General features: G+C 61.2%; 2 protein-coding genes across 2 annotated transcripts in view; one reads left to right on the top strand and one right to left on the bottom strand.

The window, feature by feature from the left end:
* The window catches only part of CROCC2 (ciliary rootlet coiled-coil, rootletin family member 2), a 64,433-nt gene extending 59,855 nt beyond the window's left edge, over nucleotides 1-4,578 (bottom strand). The window contains exon 1 of the mRNA XM_034642725.1: nucleotides 4,404-4,578. Coding sequence (XP_034498616.1) covers nucleotides 4,404-4,484 — 81 coding nt within the window. The 5' untranslated portion in view covers nucleotides 4,485-4,578. The remainder of the gene's footprint in view (nucleotides 1-4,403) is intronic.
* A 7,250-nt stretch (nucleotides 4,579-11,828) lies between these two features.
* Nucleotides 11,829-22,220, top strand: MAB21L4 (mab-21 like 4). Its single transcript, XM_002923157.4, has 6 exons — nucleotides 11,829-11,926; nucleotides 12,380-13,181; nucleotides 15,860-16,085; nucleotides 17,764-17,917; nucleotides 18,929-19,285; nucleotides 20,169-22,220. Exons 2-6 carry the CDS (start codon nucleotides 12,698-12,700, stop codon nucleotides 20,259-20,261), a joined length of 1,314 nt encoding a protein of 437 aa, XP_002923203.3. The 5' UTR covers nucleotides 11,829-11,926; nucleotides 12,380-12,697; the 3' UTR covers nucleotides 20,262-22,220.

Below are 22,220 nucleotides of genomic sequence, written 5' to 3'. Positions count from 1 at the left end.
GGGACGGGGGCGGGGGGGGGAACAAGGCAGGAAAGGACCCTGTGGAAGCCCTGAGTGCCTGCCCCCTTGATGGGTGTGCAGCCGCAGTCCCCTTGGACCAGGGGGTGGCAGCTCGGAGAGCGGTGTTTCTGAATGAGGAGGGGGATGTGTCCCCTCTGATTAGCGTAGCTGGTTAATCTGACCTGCTCTGACGTGACCTTGGCTGCAGCAGGGCAAACAGATGGAAGACTTGGAGATGGGGCAGTGCCTTTGTCCCTGGCTTGCTTGGAAATAGCACAGGGCTTGGCCCTTGGCTAGTGACTCATGAGGGCTTGCCACACCCCATGATGCTCTCCAGCAATGCCGACTCCTGTCCCATGGGTGGGCCCCCTCAGGTCCTGTCCCATCCCATCCATCCTGTCCATCCCACTCACCTCTGTCATGTACCCAACACATTGCTCCAGCAAGCCTGCCTTCTGCTTATGTGTCAGTGGTTTTGCTCTCTCTTTCAGACCATTCTTATTGACACAAACTGCTTTAATTTATGCCCCTCTTTAAAAAATAAAGTGTTGCTCCTACATGCCCCATGAGGTACCCTTGCAGTCAAGGTCACCCATGACCTCCAGGCTGCTAAACCCAGTGGTCCATGGTCTCCATCTTCCTTGATCTCTTAGCAGCACGTGGGTCACCAACTCCTCCCTGAAACTTATCCTCCTTATTGGCCCCCCGTCTTGGTCTCCTTGGCTGGAAGGATCTTGCCTCTCCCATTGTTAAGTGTGGGAGTCCTCCAGTCCCTCAGCTCCAGCCAGGTACACTCACCCGGCTGCCCACTTGCCAACAACTCCAAATTCTATTTCCAGCATGGAGCTTTCCCTGAGAGCAGGTCCATAGGTCCACTTACCTCCCTACTGTCCCCACTTGGATGCTAATAGGCATGTCCACTCTAAGATGCTCCGAACAAAGCCTCTGAGCACAGTATAGTCAAACGAGTGTAGAAAATAATTTGAAGGGGGCACCTGGGTGGCACAGCAGTTAAGCGTCTACCTTCGGCTCAGGGCGTGATCCCGGAGTTATGGGATCGAGCCCCACATCAGGCTCCTCCGCTATGAGCCTGTTTCTTCCTCTCCCACTCCCCCTGTGTGTTCCCTCTCTCGCTGGCTGTCTCTATCTCTGTCGAATAGATAAATAAAATCTTTAAAAAAAAAAGAAAGAAAGAAAATAATTTGAAAATGTCTACGTGTTTGGAAATTAGGGTATTTATACCTCTAGATAACCCATGGATAACATCCCAATGGAAATTAGGAAACAGTTTGAACTGGATAATAATGAAAATTATTATATCAAACTTTATGGGATGTAGCTAACTTGTTTAGAAAGAAAAGCATACTTAAAAAAAGAAAAAGTGGGAAATGACACAGTTGCTGTGGAAAATAGTAGGGTGGCTCCTCACATAGTTACAGTAGGACCCAGAACCCCCTTCTGGGTGTACCCCCAAAACTAGAGAAGGAGGGACTGAAACAGAGACTCGCACATCCATGTTCACAGCAGCGTAGTCCCAACAGCCCAGAGGTGGAAACAACCCAACTGTCCATGAACAGGTGAGCAGAGAAGCACAACGTGATTCATCCACTCCACGGAGTGTGATTCGGCCTTGCAACAGAAGGACGTTCTGACCGCGGCTAGCACGTGGGTAACCCAGGGGGACATCGCACTGAGTGAAATGGATCAGCACAGAGGGAGAAATATTGCCTGATTCCACCTCTCAGGTCCTGAGAGTAGCCAAATTCACAGAGGCAGAGAGCAGAAGGTGGGCGCGTGGGGCTGGGGAGTCCGTGTTTCATGGGGACAGAATTTCAGTTTGAGAAGGTGGGAAAGTTCTGGAGGTGATGGTAATGATGGCTGCACAAATGGAATGTGCTCCATGCCACTGAACTGCACACTTAAACATGGTTAAAATGGTAAATTTTATGTGTATACATAATATTTTGCCACAATTTTTTAAGAAGTTAAAAAACCATTTTTTAAGAAGATTTTATTTATTTATCTACTTGAGAGAGAGAGAGCGAGAGCCCCTGCAGGCACGTGTGCAGAGGGAGAGAGAGAAGAGGTGAGACAGGAAGAGGGAGAGAGAATATGAGGCCGACTGTGCACTGAGCACGGAGCGCACGGCCGGCCTGGATCCCACAACCGCAAGATCATGACCCGAGCTGAAACCAAGAGTCGGGCACTCCACTGACTGAGCCACCTAGGCGCCCCGTTAAAAAAAAATTTTTTTTAAAGAAGATTGTAAATTAATGAGCTAAGCACACATCTCAAAAAAGTAGTGAGCAACAAACCCAAAGGACTGAAAAGCAAAGGAATGATAAATCTATACGCTAACGAGATGGCAGGCGACGTACCATGAAGAGGATCGACCAATGGCTGAAATCAGAAAGACACACGGTATCGCTCAGGGCGACTGACACCTCTCGGCCTGCCCCAGATGCCCCACATGTCACAGGAAGTCCTGGGTCTCCAGCCCTCAACTCTGGGGGCCGACGGCCACCTGCTTCAGACCCTCAGACATAGAAACAACAGCGAGAACGTGTCGGGAACAACTTTTGTCAGTAAATTTGAAAATTTAGATATTGTGGACAAATTCCGAGGAAAATATCCCTAATCAGAACCTACACCTGAAAGAAACAGAGTCGTTTCGGTAGCTCTTAAGGGGACTGAGTCTGGAATCACGGGCCCTCTGGCACTGGCCTCCCCGCCTGGGGCTCTCCCCGTGTCTGCCTCTGTCTGCTCTGGGTCCGGGCCTTCTGAGAACCCAGCTCTGAGGGGGAGGCCAGGGGCCGGGCACTCCGGGGTGCCAGGCAGAGGCTGCAGGAAGGGCTTCCCCAGGCGTGGGGAGTACGTTCAGGCCTGGTCCCACACGAGGTCTCCATCCGCAAGCCACACCTTGCCCAGGTCCCTCAGTTTCCCTGTCTGCAGCTGAAGGGGCTGGAGGAGCCTGGGCCCTGCTTCCCCGTCTGGACAGGCCTATCTGGGCATCTCTTGGCGCCTGCCTGCCTGCTCACCCCCAGGGCGATGGCACCCAGATCTCCATCACCACAATGCAAATAACAGGTGTTGGCCAGGTGGGCAGAGCAGACCTAGGCTGGGACTCCTTGTGACTTTCAGATGACAGTTTCCCACAGGCACTGGGGATTTGGGGGCGGCCTTGTCTGCCAAGCACCCATGCCCACCGCCAGACAGTGGCCCCAGCCGGTGTCTCTCCCTCGACCCGCTGGTAACCATAGCAACGTGCTCCGACCCTCAAGCTTCTATTTTCCTGGAATCCAGAGAGGATGATAGAATCGTCCCGACTGGCAGGAGGATCCTACAGGATGCCTGGCTGAAAGTGTCTTGAAACTGTAGTGTGCAAGCCTTCCTTCCCTCCACCTGTCCTCTCCATCCAGAGAATTGACACCCCTTGGGAGCTGGTCAAGGGCCCTTGTTTTGTCTTGTTGCATCATCTGATTCAAGTATCCTGTCCCATCACGTCGTATCCTGTGTAGGCATCAGTGTGTGCGTGCACGTGTGTGTGTGTGCATGTGTGCACGTATGTGTGTGTGTGGAAGGTGGCTCCACCATGTTATTTAATCACGTGGCACAAACTGTGGGCAATTGCTCTTCTCTGGCCACCTGTGCTGTTTATGTAGGGCCACCTGCGCTGACTGCCACAGCGTAGTCTGAGAGTCTAAGAACTGGGTTAATAAACAACTCTGAGTCAGCCGGGGCATCGAGGGGTCACTCAGGGTGGGGACTGCCTGGCCATGGTGGCCAGAGTCAAGTGATGGCAGTGGTGGGCACCTAAGCGGGTGAGATGGTGGCATTGGGCGCTGGATTGACTCTGGGAGGTAGGGAGTGAAGGAGAGAGGCGCATGGGGGTAGTTCCCAGCCCTTTTGCTGTTGTTGCTGTTATGCGCTCGGAGAAGTTCTGGAAGTCACGGAAGTGACACTGGGATGAGCCATGCCCACCCAGCCATGACGGCTCCCACACGCTTGCCTTCACGAAGCAAGCAGTGAATGAGATCCCAGCACGTGGGACCCCAGTGGGGAAGGGTCGTCTGTCCCTCCCCACCCGCGGTGGGCCGGCTGTGAGCCTGAGGCTCAGAGAAGTGGGCTGACAGCCTGAGCTCTTGCGGGCATGGACGGGGAGGCTGCGCGCTGGGCTCAGGGCTCCCCGTGCCCAGTCCGGTCTCTCCCCAGGCCCCCCTCCTGCGCTGAGGCCGCAACTGTGTGTGTGCACTCGTGCATGCAGGCATGCGCGTGCTCATGCTGACCGTGTGAGCACCCGAGTGCCCCTTGGAGCTGGGGAGGTGTGGCCTCTCTGTGCACCCTCCCAACGTGCCCTCGGAACCTAGTCCCAGGAGGCTGCTGGAGGGCGGGCGCCCACTGACCTGGATCACGGTGTCCAACCCCAGCGGGGACCGCTCCGCCATAGCATCCCCATTGCCGGGCTCACTGGAGGTGGAACTCATCTTGGACGGGAGCACGGGACTCGGGAGAAAGCCAGGGCTTGGCTGCCCGGTGAGTCTCCTCCCGGAACCCTGGCCGGGCCGGGACCCGGTTCAGTGCACCAGCCCCATACCCGTGCGGCACCCGGCTCCCCCGTCAGGGCGCCCAGCTGCCCCCTCTGGGTTGGCGACCAAGCGGCCAACTAAGCCCAGAGGCGTTGCTGTGGCAACCACGACGCTGAGGATTGAGTTTCCCTGGAAACAGGAGTGTAGGCCCCATTGCCATGGGGGCTAAGGAACGCTGTTGTCTGGAAGCGGTTTCCTGGAGACCTGGAGGCGCCCTGGGTGAAGCTGTCCACTTGGGCGGCCACACCCAGGAGTGCCGTTGGCTGTCCCCCAGCCCTCGCCCTGCACCCTGTGGGGAAGGGCTCCCAGCCTTCCAGGGGGCGTTCTCCCTGGGAGGACTGTGTGCCCGGGGGCTGCACATCAGCTTCCCCCTGAGGGAGAATCATACACTATGGCTTTCTTTTCTAGCATCTAGAAAAGAACTTAGAGGTCAGTGGCAGGATGGCATCCAGCATATGGGTAGACTGAGCACTGGGGAGGAGAAACCAGCAGCCCAAGGACCAAAGGAGACCCCTGTCATCTTAACCTTGCACTTGGACACTTCCCTCTGGAGCCCCCCTCAGGGTAATCTACTCCATGGGTGATTTGTCCCACACTCGCCGTACTCCTGTCACTGAAAGCTTCCCAGAGCCACATAAAGGACCGTGAGGAACACTCAGAGCTCACCCACTGGGGTGGTGGGACCCAGGCCCAGGGGCAAGGCAAGGTGAAGGACAGGCATAGACCTGTGTCCCTCTCAGCCCGGGCCTTCCAGGGCCTCTGGACTGAATCTGGCACCGGGCATCTAGTCGGAGCGTCCCCTCCGCACGCCTCATTCCAAGCTGACCTCTCCCTGCAGAGTCTTTCTTGAACAGGGGCCGCCGCTGGAGTTGGGCCCAGCAGCCGGGAATGACTGCCCCTCGAACAAGAGGAGGTCAGTGTGGGGACTCTGGGGATGTCCCCGAGACTCCCAGAGCCTGGGCTCCTCTGAGCAGCCTGGGAGGACGGGAGGCAGCCTGCCAGGGCAAGGCCAGAGGGGACCTGGTGGTGAGGAGGGATGCTCAGTGGGAGTGCTGCTGAGGGACTGCTAGGGGCCAGGCTGTCTCCTCAAAGTGGAGAGTCTAGACAGGGTTACCTGTGCTCAAAGGGAGCTGCCCTGAGAAACACGCGTGCTCTGTCCTGGCATCCTCAGGGCCCTGCCCGCCGCCCCCCAGGAGGACTGCTCCCGGAGTGCCCATGCAGGGACGGGTCTGGCTCTCTGGCTGGACACGGTCCCACCGGGCATCCAGGGCTGGCATGGGGCTCATTGGACAGGTCAGTGGAGCGGGCCTAGCCAGTCCTTCTGCCCCAGGCCCCTCTGGACTAGCAAGCACTCCAGCTTCCGAAGGCACGAAGCTGAGATCCAGATTCAGGGCCCAGGGGATCCACCTCCCAGCACCCAAGGCTGTTTACAGCCTGAGGAGCTTGGGAGAGGTGTGCGGTAGGTGTCCTCAGGGAGGCAAAGGGGGGCAGCATTTCCTGTTGCTCAGAGGCTGGGCCTCATCTGACCCCAACGAGGTGGGCTCTGGGGGCTGAGAGGGTATGGCTTGCCTCCGGTGAGAGTTCCTGCCTGGGGAACTCAATGTGGGGCATTCGTGTCACGGTGGGGCGCGAGGGGGCTATGGGGGCTGGCGTGATTATCTCTGGTCACTTTCAGGGAACTAGGAGAGTTGCTGCCCCATCATGGGTGGGACATCCTGCCCGTGTCTCTCGCCCCCACACCCCCATGTTCACCTCGGCCTATTCTCCCCCTTAAGCCCTCAGGCCATGCAGAGAAGCCTAGCACGGCCAGCCTTCGCCCCCACCCCTGTACCTTTTCTTTCAGGGAGAAGCCCAGCCCCTTGGGACTTCCACAGGCCCTGTGCGTGACCCCAAAGCCTCACTGCTTGGTGTCTACACTTGTGGTTCCTGGTCCTGGGCCATCAATGGGCAAGAAGGAAAGCCCTCGGGACAGGGCAGCCCTGGGCCTGGGCATGGCCCTTGGGGAATGTTCTGGAATGGATGGAGGGTGTGATAGAGGTCCTTACCCTCCGTGGGATGGGCAGGGCAGGGCAAGAGAATGGCCCTTGTACCCCATGGCCATTGGTCCCAGGGGCACCAGAATTTGCCACACCTGATTCAGACCCCCCCCAGCCGAGAGGGGAAGGGACCTCAAAACTCGCACGAAAGTACTGGCTTCCTGGTGTGAAGGCCACACCACTTCTGCCCTTCATCGCATCTCCTGTACTTGCCCTGACAGACAGGACAGGGACGGGTGCGGCTGGGCCCGCCGTGGATGGGACATGTGGCCCTGACATGTCCTCTGAAGACAGGTCACATGCAGGGCAACCACAAAGAGGAACGGCCTGCCTCTGTCCCAGGCCCTCAGGGCCTCCGTCCCACCCTAACTGGCTCTAGGATCTGACCAGCTCTCAGTCTGTGCTCTTCAGTGACTCTGTTCCCTGGGGAACCTGCCTCCCCTGCGGAGCCAGCTGTCCTTGGTGACAGTCCATCGGGGGAGGGGATGTGACTGCTCAGGAGAGGAGTGGCTCTTGCCGGCAGCCACAGTTCAACTGACCCGGGTTCGTGGCCTCTGTCGGGCGTGTCCCTTGCAGGTGCTGGACAGGAAGTAGGCTGCGCACTCTGCGGCTGTATTAAAATACAGGCCTCTTCTGGACCCTCGGGCTCGGGCACCACCCAGAACTGTGGACTGCTGCCCGCGGGGTGAGTGCCCCGGGCTACTGGCCACTGTCTGTGTGTCTGTGTCCCCCCAACCATGGGACGGAGGTGGAGGTCATGCAACGGAGTGGTTGGATCTGAGACCCTTGGAGTGCCCCCCCCGCCGCCGCAGCCCCTGCCAGCCCCCATCTTGGGCTGTGGCCACACCCAGCCTCCTTCTCGCCTTAGAAAGCTTCACGGCTTAGCTGTCTGCTCCCTGTTGCCTCTGCCGCTGGCTGGGGTGGCCACCTTCCGGGTGACCGTGCTGGGTGGCCACGTACCTGCTTCTCCTTGGGGGATCCCGAGTGTCCACAAACACCTGGACAGCAGCTGCAGCAGATGAGCCACACGTGCACCTTCCGTAAGAAGGTCTGCCTACTTCCTGCCCAGCGCCTCCTTGGCACCCTCCATCACCCCTGGGGCTGCCCTCTCGCCTCCCGCTGATGGAACGGCACAGGTGGGAGCGGGTGACGGCCTTAATGCCAGAGCCAGTCTCTGCGAGGGGAGGCAGATGGCCGGGCAGCAAGCCCCCCGCCACAGGCTCCTGGGCAGGTGGCACAGCCTCCGTGTCCTCCCCAGACCAGGGGAGGGAGGCCCGCCCTGGGGAGGCTGGGAGAGGCTGCCTGAGGGGAAGCAGGCCCGCGGGGCCCCTGCGCAGTGCTGGGCGGGGGGTCGGGAGGGCAGCCCCTGGGATATGGGGGACAAGGGGTAGTGATTTAACTACTGTGCTCTGTGCCTCTCGTCTCCGGAGACCCAGTGGAAGATGCCTTCAAGAAATCACCAGCATCGGAGGGGCAGCCCAAGCCACGCACCGCTGGCACTCCGCCGTGCAGGGCGCGGGGGAAGCCGAGGGCCGGAGCTGTCTCCTCGCCCTGACCCCACCAAGCGGGAAATCTCTGAGGGAAGCCCGGGCGGGGGTGCTGGCTGTGGTCACATCAGGGGCTGGGGACCCTTCCTCCCAGGGCCTGGCTCCCTTCTCTGCAAGCCCCCCACCACTTTGGGATTGTCGCTCCTGCCTGGCTGGTCCCCGGCCAGGCGAGGGTCCTGTGTTGAAGCTCGTGGGGCCCTGCCTCCGCCGAGCCCTCCTTCCTGCTCTGTTTGCTCCTTGCCCCTCAGGCCGGAAACTTCCAGCAACCAAGTGCTGCATTAGCTGCGCTGGTCAGCCGGTCAGACAGCTGCTCAGGGCTGGCCCGGTGACCCGGGCTGGCGTCGGCCGCGAGGAACTTGTTTCTCCCTTCCACAGGGATTTTTAATTTGCCAGCTCCTGCCTCATGTCCCCTGGGGTAGCCTTCCTGAGTGACCACGGACCCTGGTGCCCGACGGAGCCGTGTGGTGGGCAGGCCACAAGAGGACCCAGCTCAGCTGCGGGGACCACACCCTGGGGCCACTTCCCAGCAGCCCCAGCGCTGGAGGACAGGCCTCCTTCCTGGGGCCCAGGCCTCGACCCCACTGGCACGATGGCTCTCCCCACCCCCAGCTGCTCCGGCCCACCCAGGCTATACCCTGTCCCCCTACCCCTCCCCAGCTCCATTTCCAGCCTCTGTGCTTCCTGTAGGACTTCCGCCTCAAATCCCCCACCCACCCCGCAGGTGAGGAGGCCGAGGCCCACAGCCTGATCGCAGGCTGGAGGCAGCTGGGAGGGAAGCGGGGCTCCAGGGAGAGCCCGGGACTGGGAGCACAGGCGGCACCTCATTTCCCTGCTGCTGCTGCCACCTTTCCTGGGGCGAGCAAGGAGAAGGAGGACCAGGTGTGGCAGACACACATACGGGGCCTGTTAGGCTTGAATATTCCACAGAAGCAACGAATGAGTGCTCCCAGCCACGTCCCAGGCCAGTCAGACACACGTATCGGATTCTGCCCACCTTGACTGCGTGTCCTGGATGTTGTCGGGCCACAGACCAGGCTCAGGCCGTGACAGGGCTGCCCGTGGTGACCAGGCCCCCATGACGATGGGACTGCAGGGCCCCCGGGAGACAGGACCAGGTTTGTCCAGCTCGGCAAGCGTTGCTGTTCCGGCCTAAAGCCCACAGAAGCCACGTGTGGGAGGGACCGTCTGGTGCTGGGCACACCCAGACCACTCATCTGAGCAGCCCCTGCAGCGATGCCACACAGGAACTTGCTGGCCCACGAGGGGCATCGTGCGGAAAGCATTGCTGGTTTCCGGGCAGCTGGTGGCCAAGATGCTGTCGGCCACTGTCAGGGCGTGGACGTGTCTCGGGAGCCCATCTTGTGCTGCTTCCTCATTTCTCTGCCGAGGGCTTTGAGGCCAGACGGGCCAGTGGCTTGCCCAGAGTCTCAGCAGAGCATCTCCTGGATATGTCTTCTCTTGAGGTCTGACTGTGGTGTGTGTATCCCCGAGCACGAGGGCTTCGGCAGGTGCTCTGAGCACGTGGGCTGAGTGAGGCCGTGAGGTCCTGGAGAGAAGGGCCTGCCACTGGACAGAGGGAGGGGCCGCCCCAGGCACCAGTGGCTGGCTCAGACCTCGCCGACCCTCCTCAGGGCAATCACACCGGGCCGCTCAAGAGCGTCTGCTCTAGCACCTGGAGGCCGGCCCAGAGCCGTGCCCGCGTGGTCCGGACAGGAGGGCTGGGACGTCTGAGCGGCAGCCCCACGCTCCCTGACGGGGCTGGTGAGCACAGGAGCCGCGCCGCAGCATCCTGGAAGAGGCTCCGACAGGCCGTCCGGCTGGGTGTGAAGCGTAGCCACTTCCCGGGCCCTGGAAGCCGTGACTGTTACAAGGTGGAGAGCGGGAGGTGAGGTGAGCCGGAGCGGAGGACTGTGAGTGAGGTCGGCTGGGGCTGTGCACGGAAGCCTGTCCTCCAGGGGGCCTTGCAAGACAGAGGTGGAGGACACGACACAGACACACCCGGGGGCCCCCGGGGGGACGCAGGCACAGACGGGCCTGGAGGAGGCAGGAAGGATCCTCGCCCGGGGCACTGCGGGGAGCAGGGCCCTGCCACACGCTGATCTGACTTCCGGCCCTGGAGCCAGCAGAGAACAGGCTTGTGTTGCTCTAAGTCCCCGAGCCTGGTGACCTGTCACAGCAGCCACAGAAGCCTCACCCGCGGCTTCGAGCGGCGCCCACCAGGCCGTCCCGCCAGACGATCCCGTGACGCCAAGGCAGTGCGGAGTCTGCCGCCAGACCCCCACGGTCCACTTGCTGGGCTGTGTGCTGGTCCCTCTTTTCCAGCACACCCGGGAACTCCAGAAACGCAGGAGCTGCGCACTTGCCCTCAGCTCTCTTGGGACGTGGAAGCTGTACACACAGGCGTTGGCGGTTGGCATGTCCGCCAGCCAGCAGCTCCTTCACCGGCTGCCCACCATGCCGACGCCTGAGGTCCCTCACCGCCCCACCCCCGGGCCTGCAGGGTGGTGGTCCTGGGTGCTGTGACCTGCAGGCCACTGAACTCCGTGGCTCCTCTGTGGTCAGACACGCCCACCGAGCGTCTTCTGTCCTGGCCCTGCCCCTGCAGGAGACCGGGTGTGAGGGACCTGTGGCAAGTCCAAGGACAGACACAGAGCTGCCGTGGGGCCTAGGGCCTGGGGCCCTGAGGAGCAGGGGACATGGGACGTGTGTCAGCAGAGAGCGGTGGTGGAGCCAGTGAGGGTGAGCTGAGCAACAGAGGAGGGGAAAGAGGGAGACTGGCCTTGGGCACTTCAGTGTCACTGTCTCAGAGGAGGGGGCTGCCGGAGCCAAGGGGGAGAGCTCTCCAGATGACAGGGGGTGGGATGCACAACATGGGGGCTGCCCCTCAGCGGGGGAGGTCCCTGCTTCCCTGGCCCCAGAGTGGGCACTTTGATAGGTGGGGCTGCCCGCTCTCCTGGGCGAATTCAGGATTGCCCTGAGGTCCAAGGAACCTGGAGGAACGTGACACGGCCAGGTCACAGATGGTGGCGCCAAGGCACAGACAGGGCCCGGGGACCCAGGACCAGGGTCGGGACTGTGGGCCCCGGCTCCTCTTCAGCAATGCCCCTCCCTCTAGGTCAGAGTCCCATGAAGACGGAAGGGCCATGCAGAGTGTGTGGGGGACCCGAACATGGTGTGGGCGGGGTGGGAGGCAGGCCAAGGGCATCAGGGTCCTTGATGCTGAGCGGCTGCCCTGGGAGAGGGACAGGCGTGCTCTGGGCAACCCCAGAGGACAGGACCGGGCGAGGTCTGAGGAGGGAAACCTGTCTCTTCTCTGATGGTGCTATGGGCTGTGCTGTGAGGTGGTGAGCTCCCCGTCCTGGGAGGCGTGGACAGACCCAGTCCATGGGGCTTCCACGCACCAGGAAGTGAGCGCCTTGGATCTAGGTTCTGCCCGCAGCTCTGGGTGTCTGAGGCCCCAGCGTGGGTGGAGGCGAGGGCTCCCCCTGAGGGCCGCAGGGAAGCGTCTCCAGGACACCTTATTAGGGGCTATCTCCAAGCTCACTGTTTGCAGACACTCCAGCAGGGCCAAGGGTCAGCGGGGGCGGCTCCCCCCTGGCTGGTCGGGACTTGCCCGCCTGAGCAGGGAGACAGGCTGGGCTGGGCAGGGTTCCCAGTGCGGCGCTGGAGGGGGCTGGCAGGGCAAGGCTTTCCACCTCGCGAGGAGGAGCCGGGGAGACTTCCCCTAGAACCAGGCTGACTCCAGCTGCAGACCCAGGTGGGTGCCAGCTCCCCTGGGGCTGAAGGACCCACAGGGAGGGGGGAAGGCCTCGCAAAGGCCTGGGGTTGCGGGTTGGAAGTGCAGTGCTGAAGGGAGAGGAGGGAGGATTCAAACCTGGGCTGCGGGTGACCCCCAGTTGGAGCCCGAGGGGAATGTTGAGGTTGCTGTGGGAGCAACCCCCTGCCCCGCCCTGCCCTCCAGGCTCCTCAGAGACAGCGGTGGCGGGGCTCCCACACAGAGGGTCTGGGGAGGCCAGCACCCGGCCTCGCCTTTGTCATCTGAGCAATGGGCCTGCCCCTTTGCTCCCTCCCCCAACCTGGCAGGGAGGCCCTCATGTCACAGAGCCCCTGTGGCCGCTGTATGGGGATGGGGGGAGGGGGGACACTGGGACAGCACAGGGGGAGGTGGCCAGGCCCTGGGAGCGGCAGTCTGACTGTGGTGTTTCTCCAGGGCTGTCCTGAGCCTGAGTCTGCCTTGTCCTGAGAGGCGGAGTCAGTGTGACAGAAGGGAGGAGCCGAGGCCGGGTGGTGACCAGGCCTGCCCCCTGCCCAAGGGTGACATTCCTAATTGTCGGTGACTGACTCACCCCCACTTCAGAGGCCGGGCTCGGCTTGGCTATTTAACCCCGTGGCCGAGTTCTGGAATTCTGCTCTGCGGGGAGCCAGGGCACCACCTGAGGACGGGCTCCTCACCTGGGCGGGTGCTCCCCCTGCACGCAGCCAGCCTCGGCCCGCGCTCCCGGGCTGCCCGTGCGTCCTGGCCCCAGCCATGGCTGTGCGCGTGCCCCTGTGGGACCACTACTTGCAGGCCATCCGCTCGCGGGGGGCGTCCCGGGCGCAGGACTACCAGTGCGCCGAGAACGTGCTGCTCACGGTGCTGGAGCGCGTGCGGGAGCTGGACCCCCGCTTCCTCGTGGACTACTCCCGCCACCTGGAGGCCTTCCAGTTCGCCCTGCGCTCCTCGGAGGACCCCGTGGACATGGAGGTGCCCCTGTGGGTGGACGCCGAGGCCCTCGTGGTTGAAGAGGCGGGGGCCGCCGAGGCGGGGGATGGCCCCCCATCCTGCCGCCTGGGCGTCTCCAGGGAAGGGGCCAGCCTGGAGCGGTGGATGGCCGAGGACGTCTCCAGCATCTCCTTGGAGGGTAGCACCAAGTGCTGCAGCCACATTGTGCCCAGCAAGGTCCTGCGCGTCCTCAAGGACCTTCTGGTGGCGGCCATCGTGCACTGCAAGCACCAGAGCCTCATCACGCCAGGTAGCCGCCGAGGGACTGTGGGCACACGTGTGACGGCAGCACACGTGTGCGTGTGCATGTGTGCACGTGTGTGTGTGTGTGCGCGCCCATATGTGCTCACACAGACTGCGGTCTCTCAGTGCGTGTGTCAGGGCACACGTGTGATGGCAGCGTGTGCGTGTGTGTGTGCACATGCATGTGTGTGTGTGTGTCAGGGCACACGAGTTGGGGGTTGCTGCTCTGAGGTCCTTTCTAGCTCCAAACACTTCTAAGAAGACAGGTCATGTATTTCCATGTCACCTGATGGCTTTGGTGGTCACAGTGTCCTGGCTGTCACTTGTGGAACAGCTAGAAAGGACGCCTGCCTGGGCGCTGTTTCCCCGCTGACCTGCTAGGTGCAGGTCCGGGCCACAGGTCCGGGCAAGTGGTTCTGTTACCAGTTCCAGTCAGCACGACTGTCCCTACAGATGTCCCCGCGTGCAGCACGTGGTCATGCCGCACTGAGTGGGAAGACTGTGTATGTGTGCGTATGTGCATACAGGATTACGGACACGTGTGTGCGCGTGTGTGCGTGTGCGGGTGGAAGTGTGCGCACATGACAGCGTGTGTGCATGGGTGTGCATATGTGCACAGTTCTGATTCAGCGTACGGTCCGGTTGGTACTCTGGGCCCTGAACAGGCTCTGTGCTGGAGTCTGGCCTCAGTGTCTCCTCCAGGTGCCCTCGTGGTGTGACCCGGACTGGTGAGCCCCTGGGGGGGGGCAGGGCTCCTGGCTAGACCACAAATGGTGGGCTTCCCTCCAGGGGGGGCTGCCTGGACTGTGAGAGCACTGGAAAGAGGCGCTGCCCGTGCGGGGCCCAGGACAACAGGATGTCCTCCCAGGGACCAGAGCAAAGACATCGGGTTGTCCTGGCGGGGGACTGGGGATCAAAACAGAATGTCCTGCCTCCCTTAGGAGGGACAGGCCCACAGTGGCAGCTGGTCCTCATATCTGTGTGATGCCAGAGCATGGGGATGGTCAGCCCATCTCAGGGACAGTGACCTGTGCCTGGCTGCTTAGAGTGGCTCCTGGATGGACTTCCAACACCAAGAGGGGACAACTTCCAGCTCTGACCCCTTCCCAGACCTGCCTGGTGACCTGGAGCCGGTGGCCACCTTCGCGGGGCAGCCAGAGCCTATCATTAGGCGCACCCAGTTCCCGGCCCCTTCCACATCTTCTCTGCTCATCTTCCGAACCTCTCAATTACTGCAAGGCCCTGTCTCTGCCTCTGTGACCTAACGTGGCCATTTCCACCTGTCTCTGTGCCCTGCAGGCCCTGTGTCCCTCCTGGGAGACAGACCCACCTACCAGGGTGTGCCCAGCCCCAGGCCATTAGGGCGCACTCTGAGCTGCCCCTCTCCACTGTCCCCAGGTCCCCAGTTCCTGGCTGAGAAAGCCGAGGAGGCTGGGAGCCGCACCCAGGGGGCCGCCTGAGTTGGGCATGCAGGGAAATTCCAGGCGTTGCTTTCTGACACATACCTTAAAAGGGAAGCACTGCAGCTCCAGGTGCCAAGGTTCAGGCTGCTCCCACCTGGGGGCAAACCGGTGAGACCAGGCTGGGGGCTCAGGCGGGGAGTGGCTGTGACAGGCTGCGGGTGTGGCTGGCTGCCTTCCAAGCCTCCTCCGTGGGCAGAATGTGTGACCAATGGTAGATAAGGAAATGAAGCCACCAACAGTAGCTCAAACCCTGAATTGGGAGGGGCCAGGGAATCACTGAACCCCTTTCTTCCTTTAACTGATGGGGAAACTGAGGCTCATGGGGGGATGGAGTGGCCCAGGTGATAGGACCAGGACCTGCTCTGGGCTAGGTCCCAAGAAGCGGGCCAAGAACTACCCTATAGGAGATTGGGGGGGCCGGGTGTGCATAATGGAGGGCCAGGCTCCTTCCTACAGGGCCCCCAGTGCTGTGGATGGGCCAGGGTGGGCCGTGTGTGTGGTGGGACAGTAGGGAAATGCAGCTCCCATGCTCAGTCCCTGTGGAGACCTTTCTCCAAGGCACCTGCTGGGGACGCCCTTTGGGACATGGCTCCCAGACGGTTGGTCCCTGACCTCTGCCCAGCACCCCCGTGGGGCAGCACCCTCGCTGGGCAGTGCTGGGGGAGGGACAGGAGGACTGCTCTGACTGCAGTGTTGGCTGGTGTTGGTCAGGGCCAGTGATGTGAGTGTCCCCCACACCGTTCAGCTCCCCTTCCTCTCTCTGTGGTATTACTATGTTTTGGGGGGAAGGGACAACCGAAGCGGAAGGCCAGAGTGCTCCGGGTCATGCAGAGTGCCCCCACCACCCAGCTCCCAGCCCCATCACCCTTGGAATGTCCCCTCCTGGGTGGTCTGGGGGCTCTGGTTACGGGAGTGGGCACTGGGCTGCGTCTGAGTGGTGAGGGGAGCTGGAAGCATCTTTACTCCACTGTGCCATCTGGCATGTGGTCCTGGGGACCCAGCATGTGGAGGGGAACCAGGGAGGGCAGGCTCACTCACTGTCAGCCTTCGGATCCAGGCGCTCCTGGGTGCTGGGCACCAAGCATGCTCGTCCGACACCAGGCCTTCAGGGCTACGTGTGTTACTCCTGGGCCTTCTGGGGCCTGACCTTCACCTCCCCAGCCCCTTCCAAGAGGCGTGAGGGGCAGCCTGAGATGGGGATTTCAGGGCACGGTCATTGCAGGTTCTCTGAACGTGGACAGCCTGAGGGAGGAGGAGCTCCATCTGTCCCTGCTGGTGTCCAGTGGCTGGAGAACTGTCCGCTTCAATGTCGTTCCTGTGGTACGAAGACGGCACAGGGTGCCCGCCCTGGAGGGGGCCCAGCTGACGCATGGGTTCCCTGAAGGCAGCCTGAAAAGGGTCATCAGTCAGGAGGTGGCCCTGGTACCGGCCAGTGACCAACACTGGAGGTAGGACACACCTCCTGGGGTCTGTGGGGTCCTGGGGAGACGGCAGGAAGGGGGCTGCCGCCCCACTGTTCCCCGAACTCTGAGCAGGAAGGTCTGTGGGCATGCCCCCTCCCCCCGCAGGCATCCGTACCAGCCGATGTCACTGGGATCTCTGGGGCGGGCCGGGGTGGGGGGGATGTGGGATCTGGCCAGAATGCTCACTTCCCACTGCTGGCCTCACCCTCCCTTGGAGCTTGGAGAGGGAGAGCGGTGCCCCTGCCCATGTGAGGAGTGGACTGGAGCAGGCTGTGAGGGGAGATGAGGAGAAAGTGAGAAATGCAGGAGGCCGCCCCTGACAGGACCCTCACGACCAGCCCAATACCTTTGTTTCAGGTGGGAAAGCAGCAAAGAGGACAGTGACTTGTCCAGGTCATACAGGTTCCTGGAGCAGTCGGGAGGGGTCCCCACACAGTGAGGGTGACCAAAGGAATTTGCTAGCTGCTTCCCAGACAGGATATGGTGTCCCCCCCACCTGTGGGGGTTAGCTACAGGCCCCCCTCCCCCGCCTGTCCCCGGAGCCCCAGCAGCCCACTGTGGTCCCCCAGTCTCCATCCCCTCGGTGAGGGGCTGAGGCCCCTCCTCACTCACACCTGCAGGGAAAGGAAGACCCTGAGTTGGTGTCTATGAGACGAAAAGAGAGAGTAGGGGGCATGGGGCAGAGGCTGAGCTGCCCTTGAGACCCCAAACCAAGGGCGGGGACTGAGCCCCCTCCGGATCCCACATGGCCTCAACAGCACCTTGCAGGCAGTCTCGCTGTGATCTGACCGGGGTGACGCATCCTGCCAGCTCCCACACCCGGGGTGGCGCTTCTGGGAACGGGGCACTGGGTTGAAGTAAGGGGGGGGGTCGTTCTTATAGGTAGTTCTTGGAAGTGGTTGACATTCATCCAGATAGTTACGCCCTCCCGTGGTTTTCTGCCCTCAAGAAAAGGCACTGCTAAGCGCCTGTGAGCCCCACAGCCCAAGCAGGGCTTCGTCCGGGCTTGTGAGAAGGAAGGGGAGGCCGGACTGAGCGGTCGTGTGTGAGGTCAGCAGGGAATGGTCTTTCCCGTGCCCCTCCATCCGGACCCTGGGTGTGCAGGTGGACGGCCGTCCGGTACTGGGACTCCACAGAAAGGGGGGCCCATGGGGCACTGGCCCATGGGGCACTGGCCTCAGGCTCCCACCGCTGCGGTGGCTCAGCACACGGTGAGCACCGCGGTGTGCAGTGCCCTGAGCAGTGCCCCGAGCTCTTGCGTGGCTGCCCGGGGCAGGCTGGACTTCCCCATGGGGGACGGAGTGGACTTGTCAGCCTGAGGACCAGGACTGCTGGTCCACGCTGGGCAGGTCATAGGGCACCTTCCTGTCCACACTAAAGGGCCAAGACGGCCTGGAGGCTCCCTACACACCTTTGTGTTCTGGGGCCTGCGTGTCTCTGTGAAAACTGACCCCTCACATTTAACTGCCAACGAGGGCAGACCTGGGAAGCATGGGGAGGGGGTGCTGGGTGCAACCGGCCGGCCCCTGTTGTGGCCCAGGCCACGCTGTGGGGCTCCCGGGGAGGCCACAGAAGCTGGCGCTTTCCTTTCTGGGGCTGCCCCTGGACGGCTGGCCGAGACCGCGATGCTGACCGACTGTGGTGCGCCTGTCCCGGCTCCCAGGGTCTCCACTGACTACCTGCTCACCAGGCTGCTCTGCGCGCTGGGCTCCTTCCCGGGCCACCGCCTGGACAGCCTCTCCATCCTGGACCGGGTCAACCGCGAGAGCTGGCGCGATGGCGGCCAGAGCCCCGGCCTGACCTTCCGCCACCTGAAGGTGCGCACGGGGGGCTTTCGGGCACCCTGTCCCCCGGCGGCTTGAGGGTTATTGGCCGGGGCCCCTCTGAGGGGAGGCAGCCTCGTCCTGCAGCTCTTGGCTGCTCACCGGGCTGCTGGACATGGCTGGCGCCGTGTCCTCCTTGGCCGGTGTGACCGTCAATTGCTGAGAAGAGCAGGGGAGGGCAGGGGCCAGGGGCAAGGGGAGAGCAAACGGGGTCTCTGCCCACAGTGAGCCATGCTGATGGGGCCGTGGAGTGCCGCTCCATGACGGAGCTGGGGGTTGGGGGGGGCTGACCTGACCTGGTAGCGTGCCTCTGACTCCCTCCCCACCCCTGAAAGGCCTCCATCCCACCCCTGAGGGGTTCCCAACTTCAGGGGGGTGCCCTTGGCGTCTGGCACACGGTGGCTCCTGAGCCCCACCGTGAGCAAGGGATGATGGGGGCTGGTGGGAGGAGGGGTAGTGAGGGCACAGCGAGGCGGCTGTGTGGCAGGGGAGTGGCCCCTGGCTGGGGGGGCTCAGGAACAGAGAGCAGCCAGGAAGCTCCATTCTTATGGCTTTTCCACACACTAGGGCCAGGACAACGGCCCTGGGTAGGGCTCTTTGGGTGAGGCAGCAGTGCACACAGTAGGAGATCATGGGAGGGCGTGGGGCATGAGGCAAAGGGCCAGAGGAGGCATAGAAACCTCAGAATCTCCTGAGAGGGGTCCTGGGATGGGAGGCTGGGTGGGGGCAGGGTCCCTCTAGTCCGGACTCAGTGGCAGTGCCTGGGGGAGTCGGGGAGGTGCCAGGATGGAGGCAGCAGGTGGGGAGGAGCTGAGACTCACGCTGGGACGTCCAGGGGAGGCATGGAGTGTGGGGGAGGGGTGCTGGTGGGACAGTGGGCTCCCAAGAGGGATGGCTTTGAGCAGGGTGATGGGCTGCAGGGGCCAGGCGTGAGGGTGGCGGAGGCCGGGTGGGGCAGGCTGCACTGGGCTGGGCCGGGGGCCTGACCCCACCGTCCTGCTGCAGACGGTGCTGCTGTGGGCCGCGGTGCTCTTCCCAGGGCCGGAGGACTGGGCGGAGCTGCAGGGCGCCGTGTACCGGCTGCTGGTGGTGCTGCTCTGCTGTTTGGCCACCAGGAACCTGCCGCATTTCCTCTACCCCGAGTGGAACCTGCTGAAGGACACCGGCCTGGACCTCAATGCCCTGTACCAGCGTGTGGAGCGCTTTGCCAGCCAGCCGGAGGCGTCCCTGCGCATCCACGTCACCCACCTGGGCCGCAGCCCCCCGCCGCGCATCGGCAATGGGGTCAAGGCTCTCCTGCAGCTGCCTGCCAGCAACCCGGCCTACTGGGCCACCGCCTACTTCGACGTCCTGCTGGACAAGGTGGGCATGGCAGGCTGAGGGGGGTCTCAGTCGGGCCCAGGGTGACACGCATGTGGCGACGGAGCCCTGACCGACTCCCCCAGGGTCAGGAGCTTAGGGAAGGCTGGGCAGGTTGGTCCTCTGGACGGCAAGAGCAGGTCAAGGGAAGGTGGGACATCTGGAGGTCAGATAGGCCACCGGTGCCCCCAGCCCACGAGTGCCCTGGGAAGCCAGAGCAGCGGGTCTGAGCCAGCCTCCGTTACCCGCCAGAACCACCCCCAAATCACACACGACAAGGGCTCAAACCCCACCTGCCTACCCTGGGACCCCGTTCCTCCTGAAGGGGTGTGGGTGTCCCTGGGCCTCACAGGGACAGTTTCCTGCTGCATCCCTGGACTCAGGAGTCCCATGCCGTGTCCTTGGGAGTCTACATTCTATGGCCTGTTCAGGGGTTGCCTGGCTGCTCTGCAGCCTCTCCTTGAGCCCCCAAGGTTCTGCCAGCTCTGCTAAGCCCTCCCCTCCCCTGCTCCCACAGACCCCCACTCCTGCTCCTCTCCCCCAGGGTCAACTCCCACCTCACCTGAAAAGCCAACATGCTCTCCTTCCAGGGCACATGGGGGCTGGGGGTATGAAAGCAAGAGGGGTGATGCATGCTCAGCCTTCCCTAAGCACCTGGTGGGGCCTCCTCTATGTCCAGCCCATGTGGGGAAGACACCTGCAAGTGAAGAAGGGCCCCTGGAGGAGAAGGCTCTGGGTGGGTCCACATTTGGGGAGGACCGTGTAGGCAGTGATCCAGAAGCAGGAAGTGCTGGTGGTCAAGGAGCATGTGTTGTCCCACACTGTGTCCAGGGCCCTGTGATGGGTCCCCAGACAGCTCCGTGACCCCTCTGAGCCCCATCTGCAGTTCCAGGTCTTCAACGTCCAGGACAAGGACCGGATCTCAGCCATGCAGAACATCTTCCGGAAGACCGAGACTCTGGACAGCGAGGGATGCTAAGCCCCCTTCCCCCGACTCAGTCTTTACCGCCCGTGGCCTGGCTACAAGGCCCCACAGAGGATCCCAGGTCAGAAGACAATGGACTTCATCTTGAGGCAGGTGGTGGGTGGGAGAGATGTCCACAGGGACCACCTCAGACTGTCCGGGGATGGCCTCCTGGGAGTCTGAGAATGCTGGGCAGTCGGCCTCCAGGAGCAGCTGCCCGATCCCCCAAGGGCCTGGGATGAAGGTGCCTTGTGTTTCATAAGATGCGTGTCGATTCATTGTGTGTGATGTCATCAGACTCTCAAAACCAAGCATCTGCGTGAGACCTGGAGCTCAACAGCTTGTCCCCACCTGTGTCACATGCTCTGTGGTGATGAAATACTATATATCCGATCTTGAATAAATTAACACACTGGGTATATGCAGTGGGGATGGTACCTACCACGTTCTGTACATCTACGTGGAGAATATTTCCCTGGGCAACACAGAAGCAAGAGAAGCTAGTGTGCACACAGACAATTTCCATTTTCTCCATTCCCCGCAAACGACCACCCTCTTCCCCAAGTGTCCCCACTGTCTAGTTCATGAAGGAAACTGAAGCTGACAGAGCGGACACCTGCAGCACTTTCTGCCAACCGGTGCCGGTGCTGTCACGGTGGTGCCCCCTCTCCTGTGTAAGGTGGTGTCTCCTGGCATCTGACACCACCCCCTCCATCTGTCCTCACTGCTCCATTTCCCTGCTCCACATTCTCTCATCAGCCTGTGACAGCCGGCCCGCAGCCCCTTCCCCACTGAGCTCTCCGGTGAGAGGCCCGGTGACCTTTGTGTGGCCCGGCCTAGCAGACATGTTCTACACTCCACCCTCTTTGCCGGTCGGTGATGTTCATTCCTCAGCTTCTGACCTGCAGCCCACAGGGCTGGCTCCTGGAAGGAGCCTGCAACCCCAAGGCAAGTGCACGTAGCAGCATCTTCCCACCTCCTCAAAGTTTCCTACGGCCATAGGCCAGAAGAGCCACACACGGAGGAGAGGAAAAGCCAGGTCCTTTGAAGGCTGTGGCATTCAGGGCCTGAGCTGACACAAAATGCCATTAGAGTGGGGGCTTGCAGAACACAGAATTTTGGTCCAATCTGATTCACCGTGAGTACAAAGTGTCCAGACCCACCCTATGATCATTTCCTCAGTGTCTGAGTATGTACCAGAATGTCTGTTCTCAGCAGGAGTAAGAGCCTCAATGGTGGGAAAGGCCAAGGGGAAGACTTCAAAAGCACTTCTATTCTCATGGCCAAAATAGTCTAGCAAAACTTACTCTATCCCAGGGGCAATAACAGAACTTAGCTTCACCCTGAAAGACCCTAGTTCACCAGTACGAACTTAGCAAAAATCAGATGAATCAAAAATGAGATACTTAGGTATAATGCAACAAACTTTGCAAAACATCTACATGAGGAAAAGCACAAAGCTCCGGTGAACACAATCAAAGAGGTACACAAATGGATACTCCACACTCAACGGTGACTCAACGTTGTCAAGCTGTCGGTTCTCCCCAGCTTGGTCTGTATGTTCAGTGCAACCCCAATCCCAGCAAGTTATTTTGTGGATATTGACAAACTGATTCTAAAGTTATAGAGACAAAAGTCTCTCAGAATAGCCAACGTGATACTGAAGGAGAACGAAGTTGGAGGACCGACAGTACCCGACTTCAAGATTTCCTATAACGCTCCAGTCCTAGTGATAGTGTCCTATTGGTAAAACAACAAAGAGATCAGTGGAATTGAATATAGAGCCCAGAAATAGACCCTCAAATATAAACAATTGATCTTTGACAAAGGAGCAAAGGCAACACAATGGAGCAAAGATAGTCTTTGCAACAAATGGCACTGGAACAACCGGACACACGCAAAAAGATGAATCTAGGCACAGACCTTACACCCTTCTCAAAGATTAACTGAAAATGGATCATAGACACAAATGTA

The sequence above is a fragment of the Ailuropoda melanoleuca genome, chromosome 2 (assembly GCF_002007445.2).
Source record: "Ailuropoda melanoleuca isolate Jingjing chromosome 2, ASM200744v2, whole genome shotgun sequence".
Lineage (NCBI taxonomy): Eukaryota > Metazoa > Chordata > Mammalia > Carnivora > Ursidae > Ailuropoda > Ailuropoda melanoleuca.
Note: the sequence above shows the minus strand (reverse complement) of the source record. Positions and strands in the feature narration are given on the sequence as shown.